Source organism: Perca flavescens, chromosome 10, assembly GCF_004354835.1.
Source record: "Perca flavescens isolate YP-PL-M2 chromosome 10, PFLA_1.0, whole genome shotgun sequence".
Lineage (NCBI taxonomy): Eukaryota > Metazoa > Chordata > Actinopteri > Perciformes > Percidae > Perca > Perca flavescens.
This window is the reverse complement of record NC_041340.1, coordinates 29,799,712-29,820,642: the sequence shown is the minus strand read 5'-3', so window position 1 is coordinate 29,820,642 and position 20,931 is coordinate 29,799,712. Positions and strand designations below refer to the sequence as shown.

The 20,931-nt window shown below is 42.1% G+C and overlaps 1 protein-coding gene across 2 annotated transcripts in view; it reads left to right on the top strand.

Moving 5' to 3' along the window:
• Window positions 1–264: 264 nt before the first annotated feature.
• abhd18 (abhydrolase domain containing 18) overlaps window positions 265–20,931 on the top strand; it is a 64,401-nt gene continuing 43,734 nt past the window's right edge. Inside the window, exons 1-4 of one of the 2 annotated variants that reach the window (XM_028589256.1) lie at window positions 265–503; window positions 6,227–6,335; window positions 18,581–18,665; window positions 18,756–18,856. In XM_028589256.1, the coding sequence (XP_028445057.1) occupies window positions 6,244–6,335; window positions 18,581–18,665; window positions 18,756–18,856 (278 nt within the window). In that variant the 5' untranslated portion in view covers window positions 265–503; window positions 6,227–6,243. The remainder of the gene's footprint in view (window positions 504–6,226; window positions 6,336–18,580; window positions 18,666–18,755; window positions 18,857–20,931) is intronic. The other variant, XM_028589255.1, reaches the window with a different exon arrangement.

Below are 20,931 nucleotides of genomic sequence, written 5' to 3'. Positions count from 1 at the left end.
AGCCTGAATGCTGCTGGAATCAGCTGGAAAACTGTCCGACTTGAGAGCGGACTTTTGTCACCGCCCCCGGCTGCTGCCGCCTGCTCTCGTCTACTTTACAGGCGAGGCGCAGTTCATCTCGAACGAGCCTACTATGGGACACTCCAGGCTGCAGCCATACCCGCCTCCAAGAAGAAGAAGAAGACCCGCCCTACGTTCTATTCAAGTGCTAGGATTGGCCAGGTTTCCATGCTTGCGCGAGGTAGCGGAATCCGATTTGTTCAGGTCCTGACCAATGGGCTATCCTGACCTTTACTCGGTCAATGCCTAACCTCAACCAATCGGGCTGCTACGCAGGGCGGATATTGCCAGGAACGAAAGTGGGATGACAAATGTTGCATAGTATAGAGGATTTTTGGTTTGGTTCTTAACCGGCTCTGGGGACGGTAACGGTTAGCTGTTAGCTAGCTAGCAGTGCCAATAAATCTACAACAAGGATAACAAACATCTGTGTACAGTCTGAGGTAACGTCACTGTTTCTGTTAACCGTCTACGTCGTCTGAATACATAAATGCTAAAGGCTAAGTTAGCTCATTTAGCTAGCTCAAAAAATTCAACTTCGGACAGCATGCAAACAAATGTTTTATAGCCTGTCTCAGAGCTGATGTGTGCTATAGTGTCATTAGCTTTAAGACGCTTTTATTGCATGAGTTTGATCACAAGATCATATATGTTTTTAGCGTTACTAGCGTTAACCAGCCGCTGTAGAGCTGTAACGTTAGGCACAAGCAGCCTGTTGCACTACTTAGCTCTTTCAACTTCTCTCTTAAGTTAGGGTGTAAAGTCCACACTAAACGATACGTTGAAACTAGTTAGTTTGATACTAAATTTGTGAAACACACTGTTGTGTCAAAGGATGAAAACCTCATACTGAAGCATGGCCTTTCATTTTTACGTTATTAGACTTTTTTTGTGAGGCGCAAAGGAAAGATGATTTGTAGCTTAAGTCAAAAGCATCACTTAAACCCAGTCTATTATACATTTTTTTTTTATTTCTCAGGCCATTGATCTAGATTTCCGCAGATAAACAAAATTAACAACTATTAAAAGGGTTTCTACTGGATGATACCTGACATGTCCTAAAGTGAAAATAAATAACAAATATACTTTACTTGCAGCACAAAAGATTAAAGGTAATCCTGCTCACTGTCTGACGATTGAACAGACAACTTGCCCTGGTGGACAAAAACGATATATTAAATTCAATTGTATTTATAGTGTCATATCATAAAAGAAGTTATCTCAGAACACTTTACAGATATAGTACATCTAGACCACACTCTATAATTTACAGAGACCTTACAGTTCCCCCCAAGAGCAAACATTTAGTGCGACAGTGGGGAGGAAAAACTTCTTTAAACAGGCAGAAACCTCAGACAGAACCAGCAGGGGCGTAGCACCAGACCCTGGGCCCTATGTATAGGCAGTCCTGATGGGCCCCCATGTTCCTCAACATATTGCTAATTATAGACATTATAGCCTATTAATTTAAAAATGAAACCTGTTTTAAATTAGGCTATTACAATGGTGTGTTATATGCAAACAGCATTGCTAGTGTAGTTTGTTTATTTAGCCTTTACCTCAGATTACATGTATAACCAAATTATTATTTGAAAGTGTATGTTCTGCTCTTTATATGGGTTGTCTCAGTTTGTTTTCAGCACTAACAGTCACGGAGATATTCAAGCAGTTTAGCACCATGGATTTCATTTTTTAGTTTGTGCTCACCTTTCTTTGAAAAGAAGTCAGTTACCAATTGTTTCCCCTCATTTAGTTTTCTCTCCTTCTCCTGTCTTTCTTTTCTTTTTTGGTAGCATGATTTGACTTTCTTTGAGAAAGACATTTCTACAGCAAAAGTTTGCGCTCCACCAGACGCTCAAGCGTGCAGATGGACTAAACCATTTGGCGCATTAGCAAGGGGTGGGTGAGACCTTAGTCTTTTTCTGTATACAAAATTTAGTCAGTCAATCAACCAAGTTATTCAGCCAATACACTAACTTTACATTTCATCTGACATGCATTATGAAATTTAATTAGGAAATGAAAATATCCAGGTGAAATAAAAATATATTACAGACTTTTCAAGGGCCCTGGTAATCAGTATCGGTTTTACCCCCAGTCCGACGCCCCTGAGAACCAGGCTCTTGATGGGCAGCCATTGCTGCTGCCTGTTGAAACAAAGAGACACAGATACAGAAGTATTATATTCTTACTCTTCCTACATCCCTATTGACAAACTTTGCACCCTGAATTTGGACATGAAATTTACCTGGGCTTTGAGAAAAACGGTTCTGATGTCCTCTTGTTGTTAAATTCCTTTGGGCTCGACCCATTGATGGAGAACCTCAGGCAGGCAGGTGCTCTCCTTGCAGCCTGTTACGAAGGTCTCATATGACCTGACAATTAAGGTTAATACAATTGGCTAAATTAATTAACTTAAAAGGTGCACGCTGTTTGTACTCCTATTATTGTTAAGACAATTATGTAGTTTGTCACACGGTTCAGCCTGTGTTCACGTTTTGTAGCCTAAAACATAGTAGCTTATATTGGTAGAGAGAGCAACAAGTTAACAACTGCCGAGTCGCCCTTTCTGCTCTCTGTCTGCTCAGCTGCTAGACCGCTGTGCTGCGAAGTGTCTGCATTTGTCCTTTTTGGCAAACTTTTCTTTTTTTACTTTATTGACAATAGAGCTTTCTTAACTTACTGTGGAATAGATCAATGAAGAGAGAGAAAGCAGCGCAACCGTAAATGACAACAAAACACCGTAAAGACTCTTACATTGAGCTGAAATGGAAACACTGTGCTGCAATCTTTTTATACAGTCTATGGCTGCAACATATGTTGTAAGGTTTAAGCCAACGTTTTTCGGGGCTAATGCCATTCACTTTACCTAAGGCACCCTGCCATTCTCGTTCCAACTTACGCTACTCTCGTAAGGGGATTGTGGTTAATCGCCATGATACGTTGCTTCTTCACCGTGGTAAGAAAAAAACTATGGTGTATTAAGCCTCCAACGTCTCCTTCCAGGCAGCTAACCCTCACCTTAAGTGACAGAGAGACGGAGGAGAGTAGGGAAAGGAAATGCAGCGGAAACACTGGGGGGTATTAAACCGCGTGGCAGACCTGATGTGGCGGGGGTTCCTCTCACAATGAGCGGAAGTTGAATCCCACTCTCGTTCAGTTGCTATGGAACAGGTTTGGGAAAGTGGATATGTTAGCCTCACGAGAGAATGCACAGTGCACATTGTTGTTCTCTATGAAGGCACGAGACTGTTCTCTATGCTTTCCCCCCGATCCATCTGATTCCTCGTCTCCTGGCTCACATACAGGAGGAGAGCCTGGTGGCCATTCTAGTGGCACCAGAAAACACAAGCTCATCCTGGTTCCAGACTCTGGTACAACTACTGGCGGGGACACCATAGCAGCTGTCATGGCACAGTGACACACTGTCACAGCTTGACTGTGTGGTCTCCCACCCCCCATTGATAAGCCAATGGCTGTTGCCCTGCCTGCTGAACGGGAGCGCTTGGAGAGGTTAGGGTGTCTCGTTGCACTGTTTAGGCAACAGCTCCACCCTGTGGTTAAATTAGGGCTGGGCGATAAAACGATAACGATATGTCTCGCGATAGACACGTAATCAATATCAATAGAAAATGCGGTCGATAAAACGTTCGATAACTTGTTTTTCTTAATCAGAAGAAACTAGAGGTTGTGAAGCAAGTTTGGTTGCATGAATGGCACTCACTCTCTGGTAACCTAGCAACGTAGGGAGTGACACTCTAGCAGCCAATCATGTAACAGTATCAAGTTTGGTTGCGCCACGTCGCTGTCTCGTGTTCTTCAATAACAGAACCAGCGTGGAGTGATAAGTGGAAAGTGAGTGCCGCAGCGAGGAAGTTGATAAAACAAAGTCAGTATGGCAGTTTTGGGGGATTTTATAAGTCTGACAGTAGACAGACCAATGTCGTCAGACCGTCGTCCCCACCAACACTGGTACTACCATAAACTTGTTTTACCACTTTAGCTGCGCTCACACTTTCGAGCACAGCCGTATTCGCCAGCAACGTCCAACAACATCTGCAGATGCTACACGGCACAAACAGCAGACCACCATGGAGAGGTACTCCGCATCAGCGCCTTACTAAACGCTACAAAGAAATAACGAAGGCAGACATGCTTAGCACTGTCCAGAAGCCAGGTTACCAACCTAGCACTAAACCTGCAGAAAATAGTTCTTTTCAGGTTTCTTATATTTAACATTTTTGCACCATTTTATTACACTTTATTACGCATTTCTTACTTATTCTTTAATTTTGCACCTTAATTTTAAGAGATAATTGTTGTTCATTGTGATTTTAGACCTATGTTTACATTTTAATTATTTGAGTGTTTTCCATGGTTGTGTTGACATTTCTGCTTTTATAACTGAGGGGATTATAATCAGAGGAATGTTAAGTTTAAAATAAAAATGTTTAAATTTAATATATTTTTCTCCTGGTCCTTATTTTAAATAGGTCATAAAAAATATCAATAATTATCGATATTGACCGATATGAAACACTGATATCGTCATACAGTTTTCAGCCATATCGCCCAGACCTAGGTTAAATCAGGTATTTTGATCTGTAACAGCAGAGCCTACTGTGTGAGCCAGTATGCTGTCAATGAATGTACAGATCTTAAGTCATAGATCTGTTACATCTGGTATGCCGTCGTCTCCATCCTCTTGCACCAGAGTGCCTGTGAGGATTGCGCCTTGCAATAATTAATGATGATATTAATCTTTAATTATGGATCACCTTCAAAATCCATGCGGCAGGGCCTCACAACGCTGAAAAAGGCTAGTCATGGAGAGATCAGGTTTTTAGCAAAACAAAATAAATTTTGATAGGCCTACATAAAAACCTGTACAGTGAGTAGAAATAGGAGCTATCCTATGCTATCTGCTTGTGGACCTTGGTATCTCAGGTGGCATTGACTACATCAGCTTCCCCCCTAACCCAATAGCAACAGCTCTTAGAGGGCGAAGCGGATAGGAAATAGAATGATAGTTACGTTTTGTAACTCCAGATTGTAGGAGTATAGGCATAGCGGGACGATTTTAAAATTGTTGGCCGATTTTCCAATCCTGAGAGACCCCACACACGGTGATGAAAAATCACGGGTCTAACAGTTTTGGTCGTACAGTGTGTGGTGCGCAGCACACGGCAAAATCAACCCATCACACACAAACCGATTTGACTCCCGAGCATTCCCAGGTCAGACGGGAAATCTCGCAAAATCCCTCAAGATCAAACGTGACTTCAGAGTAAACAATCATTGCGGACGAAGAGGATGCCGTGGCGATAGTTTGTAGTTTGTTTTTAACCGGAAAAAAAACGTTATCAAAAGAAAAGGCGACAGTCAAAGAAGACAACGCGAGCATGGACTATACTTGCTACATCATGATATGGAGGTGATTAGTTTTTTCTCATTGAAATGTTATGTATTACAGATTAATTACCGTTGAATTACTGTTCATATATTCATTTCCATGTACTCTGGTGGACTGCAGTTGTGGATTTAGTTATGCCCATCGACTTTATTTATTTTACACAGGCTGCGTGCTCGTTTGTCCCCGGGGGACACCACACACGAGGAGAAATCGGGCCCAAAAAATCCAACATGTTGGATATCCCCGATTTGAGATCGGAGCGGTCCCGACGTCCTTCCGAGCAGACGAGAGCAGTCTTAACACACCACACACGGCAGGAATATCTGATCAGATTATTTTACGATAATCGGAGCATCCTTAGGATTGTTGGGAGGGGTGAATCGGGGCTAAAATCGGCCTAATTATCCTGCCGTCTGAACCAGGCTTAAGATCCCAGCTACCTGCTTCACCAATGTTGGCTGAAAAAAAATTCTGATATTCTGGTCTTGCAGCTGTATTATACAGTAACTGTGGATGTAAGAGAGGCCCGTGCAGGGCACAAGGGCGCGAAAGAAATCTTCATGACTGCGCATGCACGAGGGATAAACCCAATAGCAACAACCCTTAGAGGGCTATGCCTATACTCCTACAATCTGGAGTTACAATATTTAACTATGTTAACGTTACAGTAAACAGGAAAAATCACTGGCAAATTCACCCTCTGTTATGTCTCCAGTCATTGTCATGTCTTGTTTTGTCTGTCTCTCTGTGTAGATGCCAGGTGCTGGTCCATGGGTTTGAGCCGACTTGATGTATTTTACAGAAGGCTGCTCCTCACCAAACTCTTCATTGGGGGATGGGGGAAGCCTGAAGACCTCAAGAGGTATGGAAAAACACAGAACACAACCGGATACAGTTAGAAATATCAGGAGAGTAGAGAAGCTTGTCATCATGGGAGCAGCCTCTTCCAACTCTTCCTGGAGGAAGAGCTCCTTAGGCAGCTGGGAGATGTTGTCCTACCAGCATGTCCTGGCTCTGGTCTGTAGTCTCCTCCAGGGTTTATCAAACCCATTTTAAAAATTTGGCATCTGGTACACACTGTACTGCTACGTTCACAGTTATAACCTTACAGCTTAATATAACCAATGTCACACACAATAAAATGTATTGTTTTAGATTCAAACCATGCATTGAGGCAAAAGAGATCCAATTATGCATCTTCATCAGAGGCAGCTGTATTGAGCAAAACATTGAGGCCAATCTTATAGGGCTCTTGAATGGCCACATCAAACACCTTTTTTTCCTTCTTGGATTAGTTATTGTGCTCTCTGAAAATGTAATGTACTGCACTGACGAGAAAGGCTGTGTGCAACAGAAATTCTGCATCCACAACTGCTTTGTCAGGGGTGCACATAACTTTTTCAGTGAGTTACTCCGTTGAGTACCAGGAGATGGTGTTTGGTACTCACCCCATATGTAGTGTGGTCTTAATAAGTGCAGTCTTCCTCACTGTCCTCCTCAGTGTTGCCACCACTGTCCTCTGCTTCAGTTTCCTGTATGGTAGATGATGAAGATGCTGCAGATGCACCTCCCTGTCCTTGGTTGAGCCTCCAATTAGCTGTCTCCATCCACAGGTCAACAGTATGCTTTGGGTCAAATGTCTCTGTGGTCTGCTTTGACAGGTGAATGTGCATCAGGGCTGAGAGATGAGCATGTGACAGACGAGATCTGTACTTGGTTTTTATTATGTTGAGATGTGAGAATCCCCTCTCACAAGCTGCACTGCTTAAAGGCAGTGTAAGAGACAGCTTAACCACCTTGATGATGTTGGAGTAAGCATCTGGGTTACTTGTATTTACTATTTGGACCAAGTCATACACAGGACATGCTCCCAGAGGCCTGTACTACGAAGCAAGATTTTGCGTTAACAATGTAACTTCAGGTTCAACCCAGAGTTTTGTGTATCACGACGGGCCGTGGTAACTTATGCTGAACACCTAACCTGCTCGGGAGAAGGTTGTTTTGGAGATTAGAGATCAACTGTAAAAAAAAAAAGCACCGCCTACTGACCAATCTATACTCGATTGATAACGGCATCACCCTTCTTAGAAGATCCGGTGGAGCATGGTGCGCTCATAAAAGTTAAAACATTTAGAGACAGACAACCCCGTTAACATTCCCTGATGGGTATTGTTATGAAAGATATAGATTTTCAGCGGAGGGAATTACGTATAGGCTATTTGTCGGCTTCTTGAGCTGTGTGTTGACTATGCGCACATCGGTTTTTATATTTTTTATTTGTTCTCACGATCGCTTACCACTGCAGGTTGCAACTAGGGATGTAACTGTATGAAAATTTAACCTCACGGTTATAGTGACCACAATTTTCATGGTTTTCTGTATTATTAAGGTATTTTTAAAAGTGTTCAATATGTTCAGAAAGCACTGATAGGCCTACATAAGCTGAAATAGTTTCAAAAAATGTAACAGTGTTTATTATATTACAAAAATATAGACAATAGGCTTGTAAAAACTATTGAAAACTGGCTACTGAAACACTGGCTTGCTGTAGGTTGTCTGGTAAGAACTTGAAACAGAGATGTCTGACTTTGAGATGCAGGAAGATTTATTTACAACTCGAACATGAAGTTAACTAGGAAGTTGTATTTGACGTTAAATGAGAAGTTGGATGTGGTTCTGAAATATAAACAAATAATAATGCACATTAATAAGCATCTGACTTACTATAAACATTATTTACCAAAACTAAATGTTATAGCCACTAGCATATAACAAGAAACAATACTAAGAATTACATTAATTTCTCTGTAATAACATAAATGTAACATATTGCTCAGTAACACAAACTGAGAATAAGCCACATCTATTACAACACACATATCCATAACGGAGCAAACATTGTAATACACCTTTTAATAGCTAAACACATGGCTCCACAGCGCTAGTCTGTTTACTGGTGATTGCGCCTTGCTAGCAAATTGCCCTAACACTACCTGAATATCAACACGTGGCTGCACTCAGCTATGCAATAAGAAACACAGCAACAGCAATATTATCAAGGTGATAATACACTCACCTAAAGGATTATTAGGAACGCCTGTTAAATTTCTTGTTAATGCAAATATCTAATCAACCAATTACATGGCAGCGCGAGGCTGACCCATCTACATACAAAATGAGGTCTGGATTCTCCAAGGGAGTATCCGAAAGATCTGGGCGAGGTGTGCATGTTTGTGCCAGCTCTGCCAAACAGTCATGCGGTTCTCCCTCCTCTGGTGTAGGCATAAGAGAAGCAGGGTTAAGCACAGTACAACGTTTAACTGTTACGTTAGGCATGTCAAGAAGTACTGTGTGATAACGTAGGTATCGTGCTGCAGACAAATGTGAAGCCTTTTGTTCAAGTAGGATCAAAGAGACAGCATGTGGGACTAGCAGTGTGAGTGGAGCATATCCTACTATGTCACGTGATGACAAGGCCCTTTCAGCAGCTGCTACAGCCCTGAGACAAATCGGAAGGTCTGCTGCAACTGGATCGAGTTTTGCAGAGAAATAGGCCACTGGTCTTAACCTGTCTCCATGCGGCTGCAGGAGAACAGACGTCATGCATCCTACGCGTTCATCCACTGTCTGAGTGAAATGAAGATTTGGGTTAGGCAAACCTAAGGTTGGAGGACTTTGAAAGGCCTTTTTAAGATCTACAAAGGCCTGCTCAGCCTCAACAGTCCAGGTTATCAAATTGTGTGCAGTCAGTCCCTTACCGTGTATCCCGTCCCCTAAAGTTTGAACAAGTTCCGCGTAATTTGGGATGAAAACACGACAGTAGGAACACATTCCTAAAAATGACATCATTTGTTTTTTTGTCAACGGTTTTGGTAGGGAATGTCGCTAAGGTGACAAGGTTTTCCCTGACCCAGAAATGTCATGTCCCAGGAAGTGGACCTCTTGTTTTACAAATTGCAATTTCTTAAGACTGGCTTTGTGTCCCTCAGTTGCAAGATGACACAATAGCGCAATCGTGTCTTGCTCACACAGCTCTTGTGTTGAGCTTCCAATCAAAATGTCGTCTACGTACTGCAGCAGACTTGAACCTAGGTTCGGTGTGAAGCTCTCTAGGCTGTCGCGCAGTGCGTCATTGTAGATGGTCGGAGATTCAGTGTATCCCTGACAAAGGCGTGTGAAAGTGTATGGTTTTCCATCAAACAGGAAAGCGAACCAGAACTGACTGTCTTTGTCCACCGGGACACTGAAAAAAGCATTATACAAATCAACAACAGAGAACCATTTAGCATTACTTTTAATTCCCTTTAGGATTGTGTATGGATTTGGCACATTTGGTGCGCGTGCATGAACAGCTGCATTGACAGCTTTCAAGTCCTGAACAAAACGCCATTCCGTCGGAATGCCTTTTGGCCGTATTTTCTTTACCGGAAAAATCAGTGTTCTTACAGGAGAATCTGGACACGGAATTATAACTCCTGTAGGCAATAAGGAGTTAAAAACGGGTCGGATTCCATTAATAGCTTCCTGTTTTAACGGATACTGATGTTTCTGTGGTCTGTAGTCCGAACGTGGTATTATGACGACAGGTTGACAGTTTTTAATCAACCCCACGTCATAGTTATGTGTCGCCCAAAGGTGTGTTGGCACTTTAGCTAAAAGTGGTGAGACGTCAGTAGGTAAAATGTCATTTTTACCGTGCAAAAATGTGTCCGTTGTAGGTGCAGTTTCACTCAATATATAGATACTGCGGATACAAGGCACGCGCCATGATAAAAGTTTTCTATAATTTCCTGTTGAGGGAGAATATGAAATACAGTCGTCAGCCGTGTCAGTCCAGTCAGTCAGTTTCTCACAGGTCATGACAAAGTGTCCTGGGTCTGTCCCCTGGTCTGTGGGAGACAAAGATAGAAGAATATGAGCCACAGAGTTAGAAATTCTGAAAACTTTTTCTGTTTATCAGTCAAGGCTACCATCACTGCGCATGTGTGCGTGTGCCAGTAGACGTAAGACAACTCGAGCTCGTCCTTGGACTGGTCAAGGAATTTGTCAACATATTCTTCATCTGGACTTGGGGAGACATGAGAGATACAATGCATTTGTTGTGGTGTTCTCAGCACTGCTAAAGGTGATACTAGTTGTTGTGCTTCTGTCAGGAGGTCGATAGCCTGACAAAGGTTAATGTCCCATAGATATGTGAAAGAGTGTGAGCTTTTCGATTTTAACAAAAACATGTCAGGAAAAAGATGATTTTTATCAAAACGCACAACCCTAAGGCCAGTGGGGGTAGGAATTACCCCTATACCAAAAACACACATTAGATCTCTTCCCATCAAATTTACCGGGCACACAGGTGAGAGCAAAAATGAGCATTTTGCTCTTCTATCTGGGTCTGGATCTGTAGGATCTGTGTGCACACAAGTCATTGGAGCAGTAAATTCTTCTGGCAATACCATACCACTCGCACTTCTAGAAAGAATTACTCTACCAGAAAGTTTTTGTTTAGGAAACAATGATTTTTTCAAAACCGAATTTGTAGCCCCTGAATCAACCAAGAATTCTATTTCCCTCCTCTGTATTGTCAACACTGTTGTAGGCAGTTTTTTATACAGATCTGATGAATACATAGCATAAGTAGGCATTTTCTCTGCTAATTCCTTCTGTTCTATATGCTGTATTGCATCTAATATGTTTTGCCTATTGTTTGGGGGTGGTGTAGGTGTTTGTGGTTGCAGGAAAGCATGTCTTCATTGCAAGCATGTGTATCTTTGTGTGTGTGCATGTTACCCTCCTTAACAGGCGCACTCGTGTCATCCAGTCCGTCCATTCCACCACTCTTTCCATCCCCCACCGCCTGTCAATCTGCAAACTGCTGAGGGTCGTTGCGCTGTCCCTTAGACGAGTCCTTTTTGGGGCGGGGACATTCGTAGGCCCAATGCCCTTTCTCGCCACAGTTGTAGCAAGTGTCTTCGTCCACTACCCATGTGTTGTCCCGGCCCCTGCCTCTGCTTCCTCTGCCTTTTCCTCTTCCTCTGCCTTTGCCTTTTCCTCTGCCCGCACTTCTTCTTTCTTGAGACATTGCTGCCACAGTTTTTATGAGGGTTAACTGTGCAGCATCACTGTTCTGTTGTCTTTTCTTCTCCGTCTTTTCTCTTGTGCTGGTCAGGATTTTCTCAGCATGTCTAGCATGTCTAACAATCTCCGTCAGGGCTGAATCGGGCAGTCCAATGCAGGTTTTGTCCACTTCAGCTCTAATGTCAGGGAGCAGCCCATTCAAAAACACGTTTTTGAAATGAGCTTCCCAAAGTTCAACCACTGCTCCGGCAGCAGTTGTGCGAGCAATGCCGCTGTGTCTATCAAAAGTCTCAGGCAATCGGTGCTGGAAGTCCTCCACCGTCTCGCCTTTATGCTGCTTGTGTCATGTCAATTCTGTCTGGAAACACGGTCTCTAGGCCGGTGAAGAGCTCCTCCAGCAGGTCATTGTAGTCATCATTTGCTCCATTTGTGAGATGTGGATGGCGGAGGATTGGATCATCGGTCGGGTCTTCGGGGAGAAGGTGTCGGATCTTTGCATAGTCCATAGGCCCCAGGTTTACCATCAGAAGACGTCGTATTTCTGGAACAGTGGGCAGAAAAGTCTCAATGAATGCCTGAAGGGCCATGGTAAATTGTGCACCAGAGTTTTTGCACGGGGGAATGTGGCTTGTCGCTTGTCTAATGTCCAATTCAGTCCAGGCCCTATACACCAGGCCTATTCCCCCTCCTTGTGTAGGGACTTGAATCATCGGAAATGCATCAGCTTCATCTCCGTCCTCATCAGTTTCCTCTGTGAGGCCTTGGAATACTGGCAATCCAGCGGTCGCGGCTGCATCAGTGCGGCGGAGGAGTGAGATGAATTGTTCCCATGCCCGATCGCCTCTCGTCTGTCGGGTCGTCGGAACCGTGGCTGCTCTCTTCTTCTTTCGTGCGGCGGGGATTGGGAACGGGTGGGATGTCCAAGACCGGATCAACGGTTTTCAAACTCGGATAGAGAGGCGAAAATGTCAGTGACAATGTTCATCTCGTTTTGTTAGTATCAGTCATGCTCAAAAGTGTCATCTGTTTCTGTAACTGCTTTCTCTCTCTGTTATCAGCTTCTTTCATCCACACATTAAAACATGCCTTGTTATCCTCAATTTGTTCTAAAACCTCTGTTTTAATTGTTTTCTTCCCCTTAAATTTTTTCTCCTCTGTCTGTAGATCTAATTTTAGCATCCTCAGCTTCGCTACACTCAGGAAACCATTTGGCGGAAAGCCAAATCTTTTAGACCAATGAGATAGACACCGCAAACAATCCAGTCCATATTTATGAGTCATTTCTCCCACTATGGGTCCAGTTGCATCACTGGAACGGGAAATTTCGTTTCCCATAATTGATTCTTGGACTTTATAGTATACTATGTCTTGGTCGATGTGATCGTCACCACACCGCGAGGTTATTTGTTCGGGAAACTTACGTGAAAACCCGTGTACAGCACTGCGGACGAAATCAACTTAATAGTCAAATAACTTGACCCATTTAGTATGTTTTGCCTTGTTGCAGTCTGTCTCTAAATAATCAAGAGGCTCTTTTTAGAGTAACGTTACGACCCAGACAGTCCTGCAGGTTGTCCTTAAAGGGTCCAGCACTCATTTAGAGTATAGACTATTTGTTTTTGCTTGGGAAACTTGTATGAAAAACCCGGTGCGACCCTGCAGTCAAAATCTCTTAAATAGTTATTTTATTTACTCTGCAGTCCGCCTCTTTTAATCAGGAAACATCAGTTTCGTAGATTAATTCTTTAGGCCTTGCCTACTGTTCTGCCAGTTCTCTCACAGGTCCTGTCTGTCAATCAATTGTCTTATCACTATATGAGAATTCAATCATAAATATGTCCGTGTCTGCCAAAAGATGTCATTCATAACCTCAGTTATATTTTTGTTACCAAAAGAAAAAGAAAATACTCAGTCTCAAAAGTCAGAATTAGTTTCATTTGTTTGTTAACACAATACTAATGATTTTTGCATGTCATTTTTTGGAATATTTGTCCAAAATATTGATTTTACAATCCAATTGAATCGGTGTATGGATCTTACCCGTGCTGCCAGAAATCTCTTCCTGTTCGTTTTACGGAGTGGGAAAAAACAGTTTGGAGTCCTCCGCGGTCCTGGCCCCTTATCTCTGAAAATGTTTTTATAATCAAGGTATAGAGGCAGGCTGATCGTTGATCTCTTGGTGTGCAAGACTCCAGGCCCACGGAGTCCTCCGTGCCGCTGTTCGCAACCGTCCTGCTCAGACAACACCAATCTGTGATGGAAATTTCTTGCAGCAGCAGAGTTTAGTAAATATCAATGATAAAAATGAATATGAATAAAGAAAATCTGGTCTTTGAGCATTTATTATATTTTGCAAAATATGAGAATACAGATTCACAGGTACAGAAATGAATGAGCATTTCTAAACTAAAATCTAAACATCACATCATCCTATAGTCAAAACCTCTCTTTAGCCACCCCTCTCACTTTATCTTTTAGCCTGGCCATAGTTGAAAAGAGGACATCATGAAAAGTCAAACCATCCTCACCTTCCCCTCTGTTCTCGATATTAGCCTAAACACCAGTTTATCTCAGGAGGCAGAAGGAGACATGGTTTTGTGGCCTTCTCCACTTTGTCTGCTAAAAAGTTAAACAAATGAGAGGCTAGTGTCTCTCCAAAATAAAGCTTCTAGGCTAAGAGTTCATGGCTTCAGCTGTCCCTCTCTAGTCTTTAAGAGTCTAAGAGGAAGGAACAGCATTTTATGGAGGTTTTAAACAATCTTTAAGCAAATGGTTAAAATCATTAATCAATAATGGTTAAAATTAAAAACTGGTTGTTGGTGCCAGACGGGCAGGTCTGAGTATTTCACAATCTGCTCAGTTACTGGGATTTTCACATGCAAAAATTTCTAGGGTTTAGAAAGAATGGTCTGAAAAAGGAAAAACATCCAGTCTGCGGCAGTTCTGTGGGCGAAAATGCCTTGTTGATGCTGGAGGTCAGAGGAGAATGGGCCAACTGATTCCAGCTGATAGAACATCAACTTTGACTCAAATAACCACTCGTTACAGCCATGGTATGTAGCACCACCTTGAGGTGAATGGGCTACACCAGCAGAAGACCCCACCAAGTACCACTCATCTCCACTAAAATTAGGAAAATTAGGCTACAATTTGCACAAGCTCACCAAAATTGGACAGTTGAAGACTGTGTTGCAGTGCGTCCGTGCGGCAACTTCAGGAGACTCTGGTGAAGCTGGGAACACGCGGTTTTCACACTGTGGTAATCCACCGTGATAATAATGATATTTTAAATGAAAACTAGAGATGCCGGTGACCGGAATTGGCAGATTTCCACGTCATTGGCCATGACGGCGACCTGCCGGTCAGTCTGACATATGCCGATTTTATGCCGGTCAAATTCACTCGGGCGCCGCATGATTAACATCGCGCAACATCAGCACCACACGTGCACATGCAGGATTTCCGCTATATGCATGTAGCAGCGGCGCACTGCCGCTCAATCAGCTGTTTATGAAATTTCATAAAATTGTAATTATACACGGCTCTGCAGAGCCGTCTGCTCTACTGATCTCAGGTGAACAGTCAGCCGCTCTCTCTTTCCTCTGAGGCGGAAAAACTGGAACATGAAAACCGCACTCACGCGGGTCCGTGAAATGTGACCGAGCAGTTTATTGGAAAATAGCGTTGGGCACACTGATTTTGATGAATTTATGGTTTATCAGACCCCAGATGAGACAAGAAGCTAATGTTGGCAAACGCTGTGGTGCCTCTGCCTCTGACGCCCGCTGGCCGCTGTAGGAGACACTGTCAAAAAAAAATTAAAAGAGACGCTGTATTCCTCAGACATGCTGTATTAACGTTACTGTTTAAAACACTTTCCAGATTAGTGGGGATGCATGTGTGTGTTTTGAGAAATATCTTTATACTGCATTAAGGCTATATTTATTTTTAATTTGTTATTTATATATTATTTTATTGCCATTACCTGTTTTCATACATACAGAAGTTTAGTTTGCTGAATATATAAAACTGTTTTTTGTTTTAGTTGGATATTGGATGTGAAAAGAAGGAAGTGGTTCTTCCATAACATTGCACTTTAAATGTGTTAATTTCCCACATTAGGAGTAATTTATAGTTCTATTTTATAGCGATCGATTATCTGTTCAAAAAATTTTCTATGTAAAATTTTCTATTAAAGAAAAGATAGAAAATAAATATTTGTGTGTGTGCTGTAAAGTGGTTAGAAAAAATGAAATCGGAATTGGCTAAAATCGGTATCTGCTGGTCAAACTCAAATGAAAAATCGGAAATCGGCCTAGAAAATATATTCGGTGCATCTCTAATGAAACTGGTTATTGTTATCAACATTTGTACCATGGGTTAGCATTACACCGGTAATCCTTACATCCCTAGTTGCAACTGAAATAAAAGGCTAAAGCAACGACAGTTTATGGAAAGCACAAGTGTAATTATGGTCAGTTCTTTTGCCTGACTGATGGGGAAGTGAGATTGATAAACCTTGTAATTTCCGCATAACAGTGTCTTCTATTTTTTTGCCAGCTTTTCTTCCTGTTTTAGGAAGCAGCCACTGTAAAACCATGTCTGTGTTCTTCATATTTCTGTAGAATTATAGTTTATGTAAATTATGCGATTCTGGTAGATGTTTGAGATTGGCCATTCTGTACAAACACCGCCTCTTTTATGTGAATGCGCTTGATTGGGAAACCCTGGGTTTATTGAACTAGTTGTTAACCACCGTTGTGACACAGCTTATGCGGGACCGCGGTTGTTAGGTGAGCCGGGTAACTGAAATAAATCCAGGGCATGTTGATCTTCATTCGTAGTACAGGCCTCAGGCGTTTTCCTGCCTGCTTTAAGCACATCCATTCTGTCACAGTGGTGTCTTTGTCAAGTTGCAAGGTGGCCTCCTATTTCTTGAGAATGCTGCAAACTGTGTGTTTCCAAAACTGTGGAGGACTTGCATTTCCTGAGGCCATGTTGAAGGATCAAATACTAAGATATGATCAGATGACTTGAGGGAGTCATATCTGATTTCAAACTCTTCAATTAACCCCCTGAGTAAGTTTGTCTTGTCTCTGTCAGCCTCAGCATTAGAAACAGTGTGTGCCCTGTGGTCTTCACCATCAAGCAGAAGTGTGAATTGTCCAATGGCCACCATGAGTTCATCCTTAGATTCTCCAATGGTCAGCTTTTCCTTCTGAAACCTAATGGATGTGGTCTTCAAAATGTTGCCAATGTCAAGCATGTTTGACAAGAGAGCACTGAAAACGCTCTGTGCAGAAATGCTGCAAGTCACTGTTATCACTCGTAGCCAGTTGCATTTTAATGTCTTGATATTATAATATAATATCAGATGAAACAGTGTTTCATCTGATATTATGAAACTTGCCCAGTTTCACGAAGGAGATCCCATTTTCTTCACAAAGCTTCCTCAATGCAGCTGTTTTTTTTGCTCCACATTTTTGTAAATAAAACTGCAGCAGCTTGACCCCAGAGCGATTAAATGTCTCACAGTAAGGAACGTTGCAATCAGCTGATTTTGCACGGTGCACAGAATGTGCACAAGGGAGTCTCCAACCGCAACAAGTCGACGGAGTTTTGGCACAACGCCTTTGTTACCGACATTGACAGCAACCCCGTCTGTGCACACAGCGACCAACTTTGTTGTCCAGTCATCACACAATCCTGTGTCCTGGAAAAGTCTCACAAGTCTGTCTGTTATGGCCTGTGTGGTTCGGTCAGCACCCAATTCAATCAGTCCAATAAAGTCTGAGGTAAACTCTCCGTTGCTGGACACAGAAACAATGTAAACAATTTCCTGCTTAGTTTTTGTTATGTTCTCAGATCCATCAAAAAGCAGCCCCGGAAATTCAGCAGACTGTAACTTGGCTCATAACTCCCCTCTGATGATGTGAGCGATGCTTTGCATGATCCGTGTGCCCCCTTCACGTGAATGATATGCACCTCCGACATTTACTTCTAGCCGCTTCAGTAAAGGAGCATCCTCAGAATAGGAAGACATGGGACGTGCGTGTTTAACTTTATAGAGAAAAATATTAAAAATATTTAAGAAAAATATTAAACGGAGCTTACCGCTGTTCTTCATTCACTTCTCTCACCATCTGGCAAGTGGGCAACTGGACATTTCTTATTAGCAATGGCTTGTGCCACATTTGTGTGCTCCTTGCTCTTTTCATGTTTGTCAAATAAAGGATGGTTGAAATTCTTTGAGCCTTTATAAAACGCACCTGTTTTGTCTGCTAGATGTGGATTTTAGCGGCAAATCTTGCACCACATTTCAGTGTGCTCATCGTTAGCTTCAAGCCATTGCACATCTTGGAGCCACTTTTTTGAAAATAAGTCTTTTCTTCAGCTCTGGCTCCAGTTGGCATTTCTTTGTAGGTGGCGAAATGCCAAAGAAGCTGCTTAATGTCTGTTGCTTTTTGGACATCTATGACAGTAGTTGACAAGCAACATGTCATGTGTAAGGTTAGATGAGAAGATCGGTCAAGTATGCATTCCTGACTTTTGTCACGCATGCGTACCTGCGTACCAGTTATGTGCACCCTGAACATAACATTATTGTGTGGGCAGACCGAACCCTAAAAAGTGTATAAGACCTAATATTTTCTTATAGAATATTTTTTTCAAATGGCCACGAGGATGCACATTAGAAGAGGTTACAATTGCTATTAAGTTGTTGATCTTTTTGTTTTTTTAGAGAGAAGTTGTAGGTTTTCCACTTCACATCCATACAATTACTTTTTCTGAGTATATGTCGAGTAATAATCCCTCTGTATTATTCAAATGAATCAGAAGTGAGGAGACTATAATAAATGAAATGTTCTTAAATTTCTTAAAAGTTGTTTCATAAGTCAACATCAAACAAATTGTGTAAATTCATCATGGTATAGATTTGAGATCACACAGTCTAGCCAGTTCAGATGCTGTTGTGGAATCGGTGATGAATTAGATGGAACTGTACAGATGTTCCCCCTTGTTTATGTTTTGCAGAATCTTTGAGTTCCGTAAGATCATTGGGGACAGAGAGAAGTGCAGGTCCCTGGTGCCTAAGGACTATCCAGTTTACATAAACAAGGTACTCAATCTGTTCTCCCTTCATTGCTCTCTACTCTAATTTTTTTGTATTCTCACAAATATGTGTGAATGTTTGTGCCTTTGTGTTCAGACAGAGGAGCACGCTGACTGTAAGATCCACGATGGGTTCTTCATTTCTCCTCTGGAGCATTTGGTTCCTGGAATCCTGCCACCAGAGGCTGTCAAAGCCAGGTACAGAACATAATGTCGTCCTTTACTTGTAAGGCTAATGCAGTTATATAAAGAAATCCTAAAGTTAAATGTAGTACTAGGGCCGGGTGATATGGAGAAAGATTTTGACCAAATACCTCGATATCGATACCGCAACGATATTGTAGTGTTGACAATTGGTGCTTTCACAAAATATTTACACAATGAGATTTTTGATAAATAATCATCAGTAATGCGGATATAATGACTAAGTAGGTAAAGGCAAATAATAGAACAGTTACAACAGTCTGGTAATGCAGCCTTTAAAACCAGGAAAAGACAACCCTTAATAGCCTTACAAGCCAGACCCACATCAAGATGTTGGGTCTGGGAACTCACCATTGACAGGGCTCAATCCGAGGGGCGGGATAAACGGTTGTCTTTCAAATTCCCTCTGCACGCAATAGGATAGCGCTACAACCAGGCAGAGCAACGAAGAAGGTAGCAAAGCTAGTTGATAGATTAAACTTTTGCCGTATCTGGTCGGCAAAACTCCGAACACATCTTCCTTTTTTAAGAATGACTTCAGTGCCGTTCTTTTCTCAAAGAAAAGCTTAACTCCAAGTCTTCCAGAAGACCGCTGTTCCCAGCAGCAGTGGCCATAAGCCCGCCCACGGACTCTATACACGATGTGATTGGCCTGACTAGAGTTTGGTTTTTCTAGCTCGCAAGCAAACGGAGGGTGCCTAGACAATTAAATTAAATTTTCTGCCGCTAGGGTGTTTCTAGATTTCTAGGCTAAACACTTATGCCATATTACGGTATTACGACAGGGCTCGCGACCAAAATTTGAGAGTGTGCGACTGAATTTTACATCCAGTCGCACATGTACAACCAGCAACAAGGCAACTCAAAAGTGCTTTACATGAAACATTAAAGAGCAATTAAAAACGGTCATGATGAAAATACAACCGGCTAAACAAGTTACAGTGAGTAAGAAATTAATAATTATTCAATTTAATAGGTTGTAGGGATGGGTTTGGGAGGAGAGAGGGATGGGTTTTATTTAAATTTTTGTTTAATTTCTTTAGAGTGTAACATATTCTAATAAAATAACAATGTTCTAAGTAGGGATGTAAACCGTTAATCGACTATCGATTAATTGTCGTTAGCTAACTGAACATTGCAATCTAAGACAGTTTTCCACAGGATGTAGGCCTAATTGAACGTAACACGAGATTCTCGCGGGCGGCGAGAGACCAGACACAAACTTGAGGCGGTCAAAACGGAGCGGAGTGTGGGAGCTTTTCAAATTAATTAATGACAAAGACGCCCAATGTAAACTCTGCGGTACTACGTTTAAGTTCAGCAGCTCTACGAGTTTGCTAAGATACCACCTTCATAACTTGCATGCAGCCATGTTGCAGCGAGGAAGTCGCCTTCACAACCTGCAATCGCTGCTGTGGTGGGAAGGCGAGTATCTGACCACAGGAAAGCGGAGGGCATTACTCAGAGGATTTGCGGCATGATTGAAAAAGATATGATGAAAATTAGCACCACTGACGGTGAGGGATTTTTGGAGTTATTACACTAGATGGAGCCAGGATATAATATCCCTTCTCGAGCGACCATTACTACCCACTTGGAAGCACGCTACAAAAACAAGAAGGCTAATCTAAAAACACAGTTAGCCGCGGCTAATGTGGCTCTGACGACGGATTGTTGGACGGCACTGACTACAGAGAGCTACATAACAATCACTTGCCACTACATTGGAAACGACTGGTAGGTAAAGTCAGCAGTGCTTCTCACGTTAGAGAGACATACAGCTGATAATTTAGCTGACAAACTCAACCAGGCTGTGCATAATTTATTTTGTTAAACTACATAAATGCCATTATCTGTATCGTATCCCAACTGGTACAATAAAACATCAACTGAGCAATATAACATGCATTTTTATTCAGTATATAAGCAATATTTTGCCTTTTATGTTAAAGACACTATTGATACCGTGAGAAATTTACATTCTCAGGATAAAAGCCGCTTATCAGTTAATCGTTAATCGATCGATAAAGTCAGTCAACTAATGATTAATGAATTAATTAATTTGCATC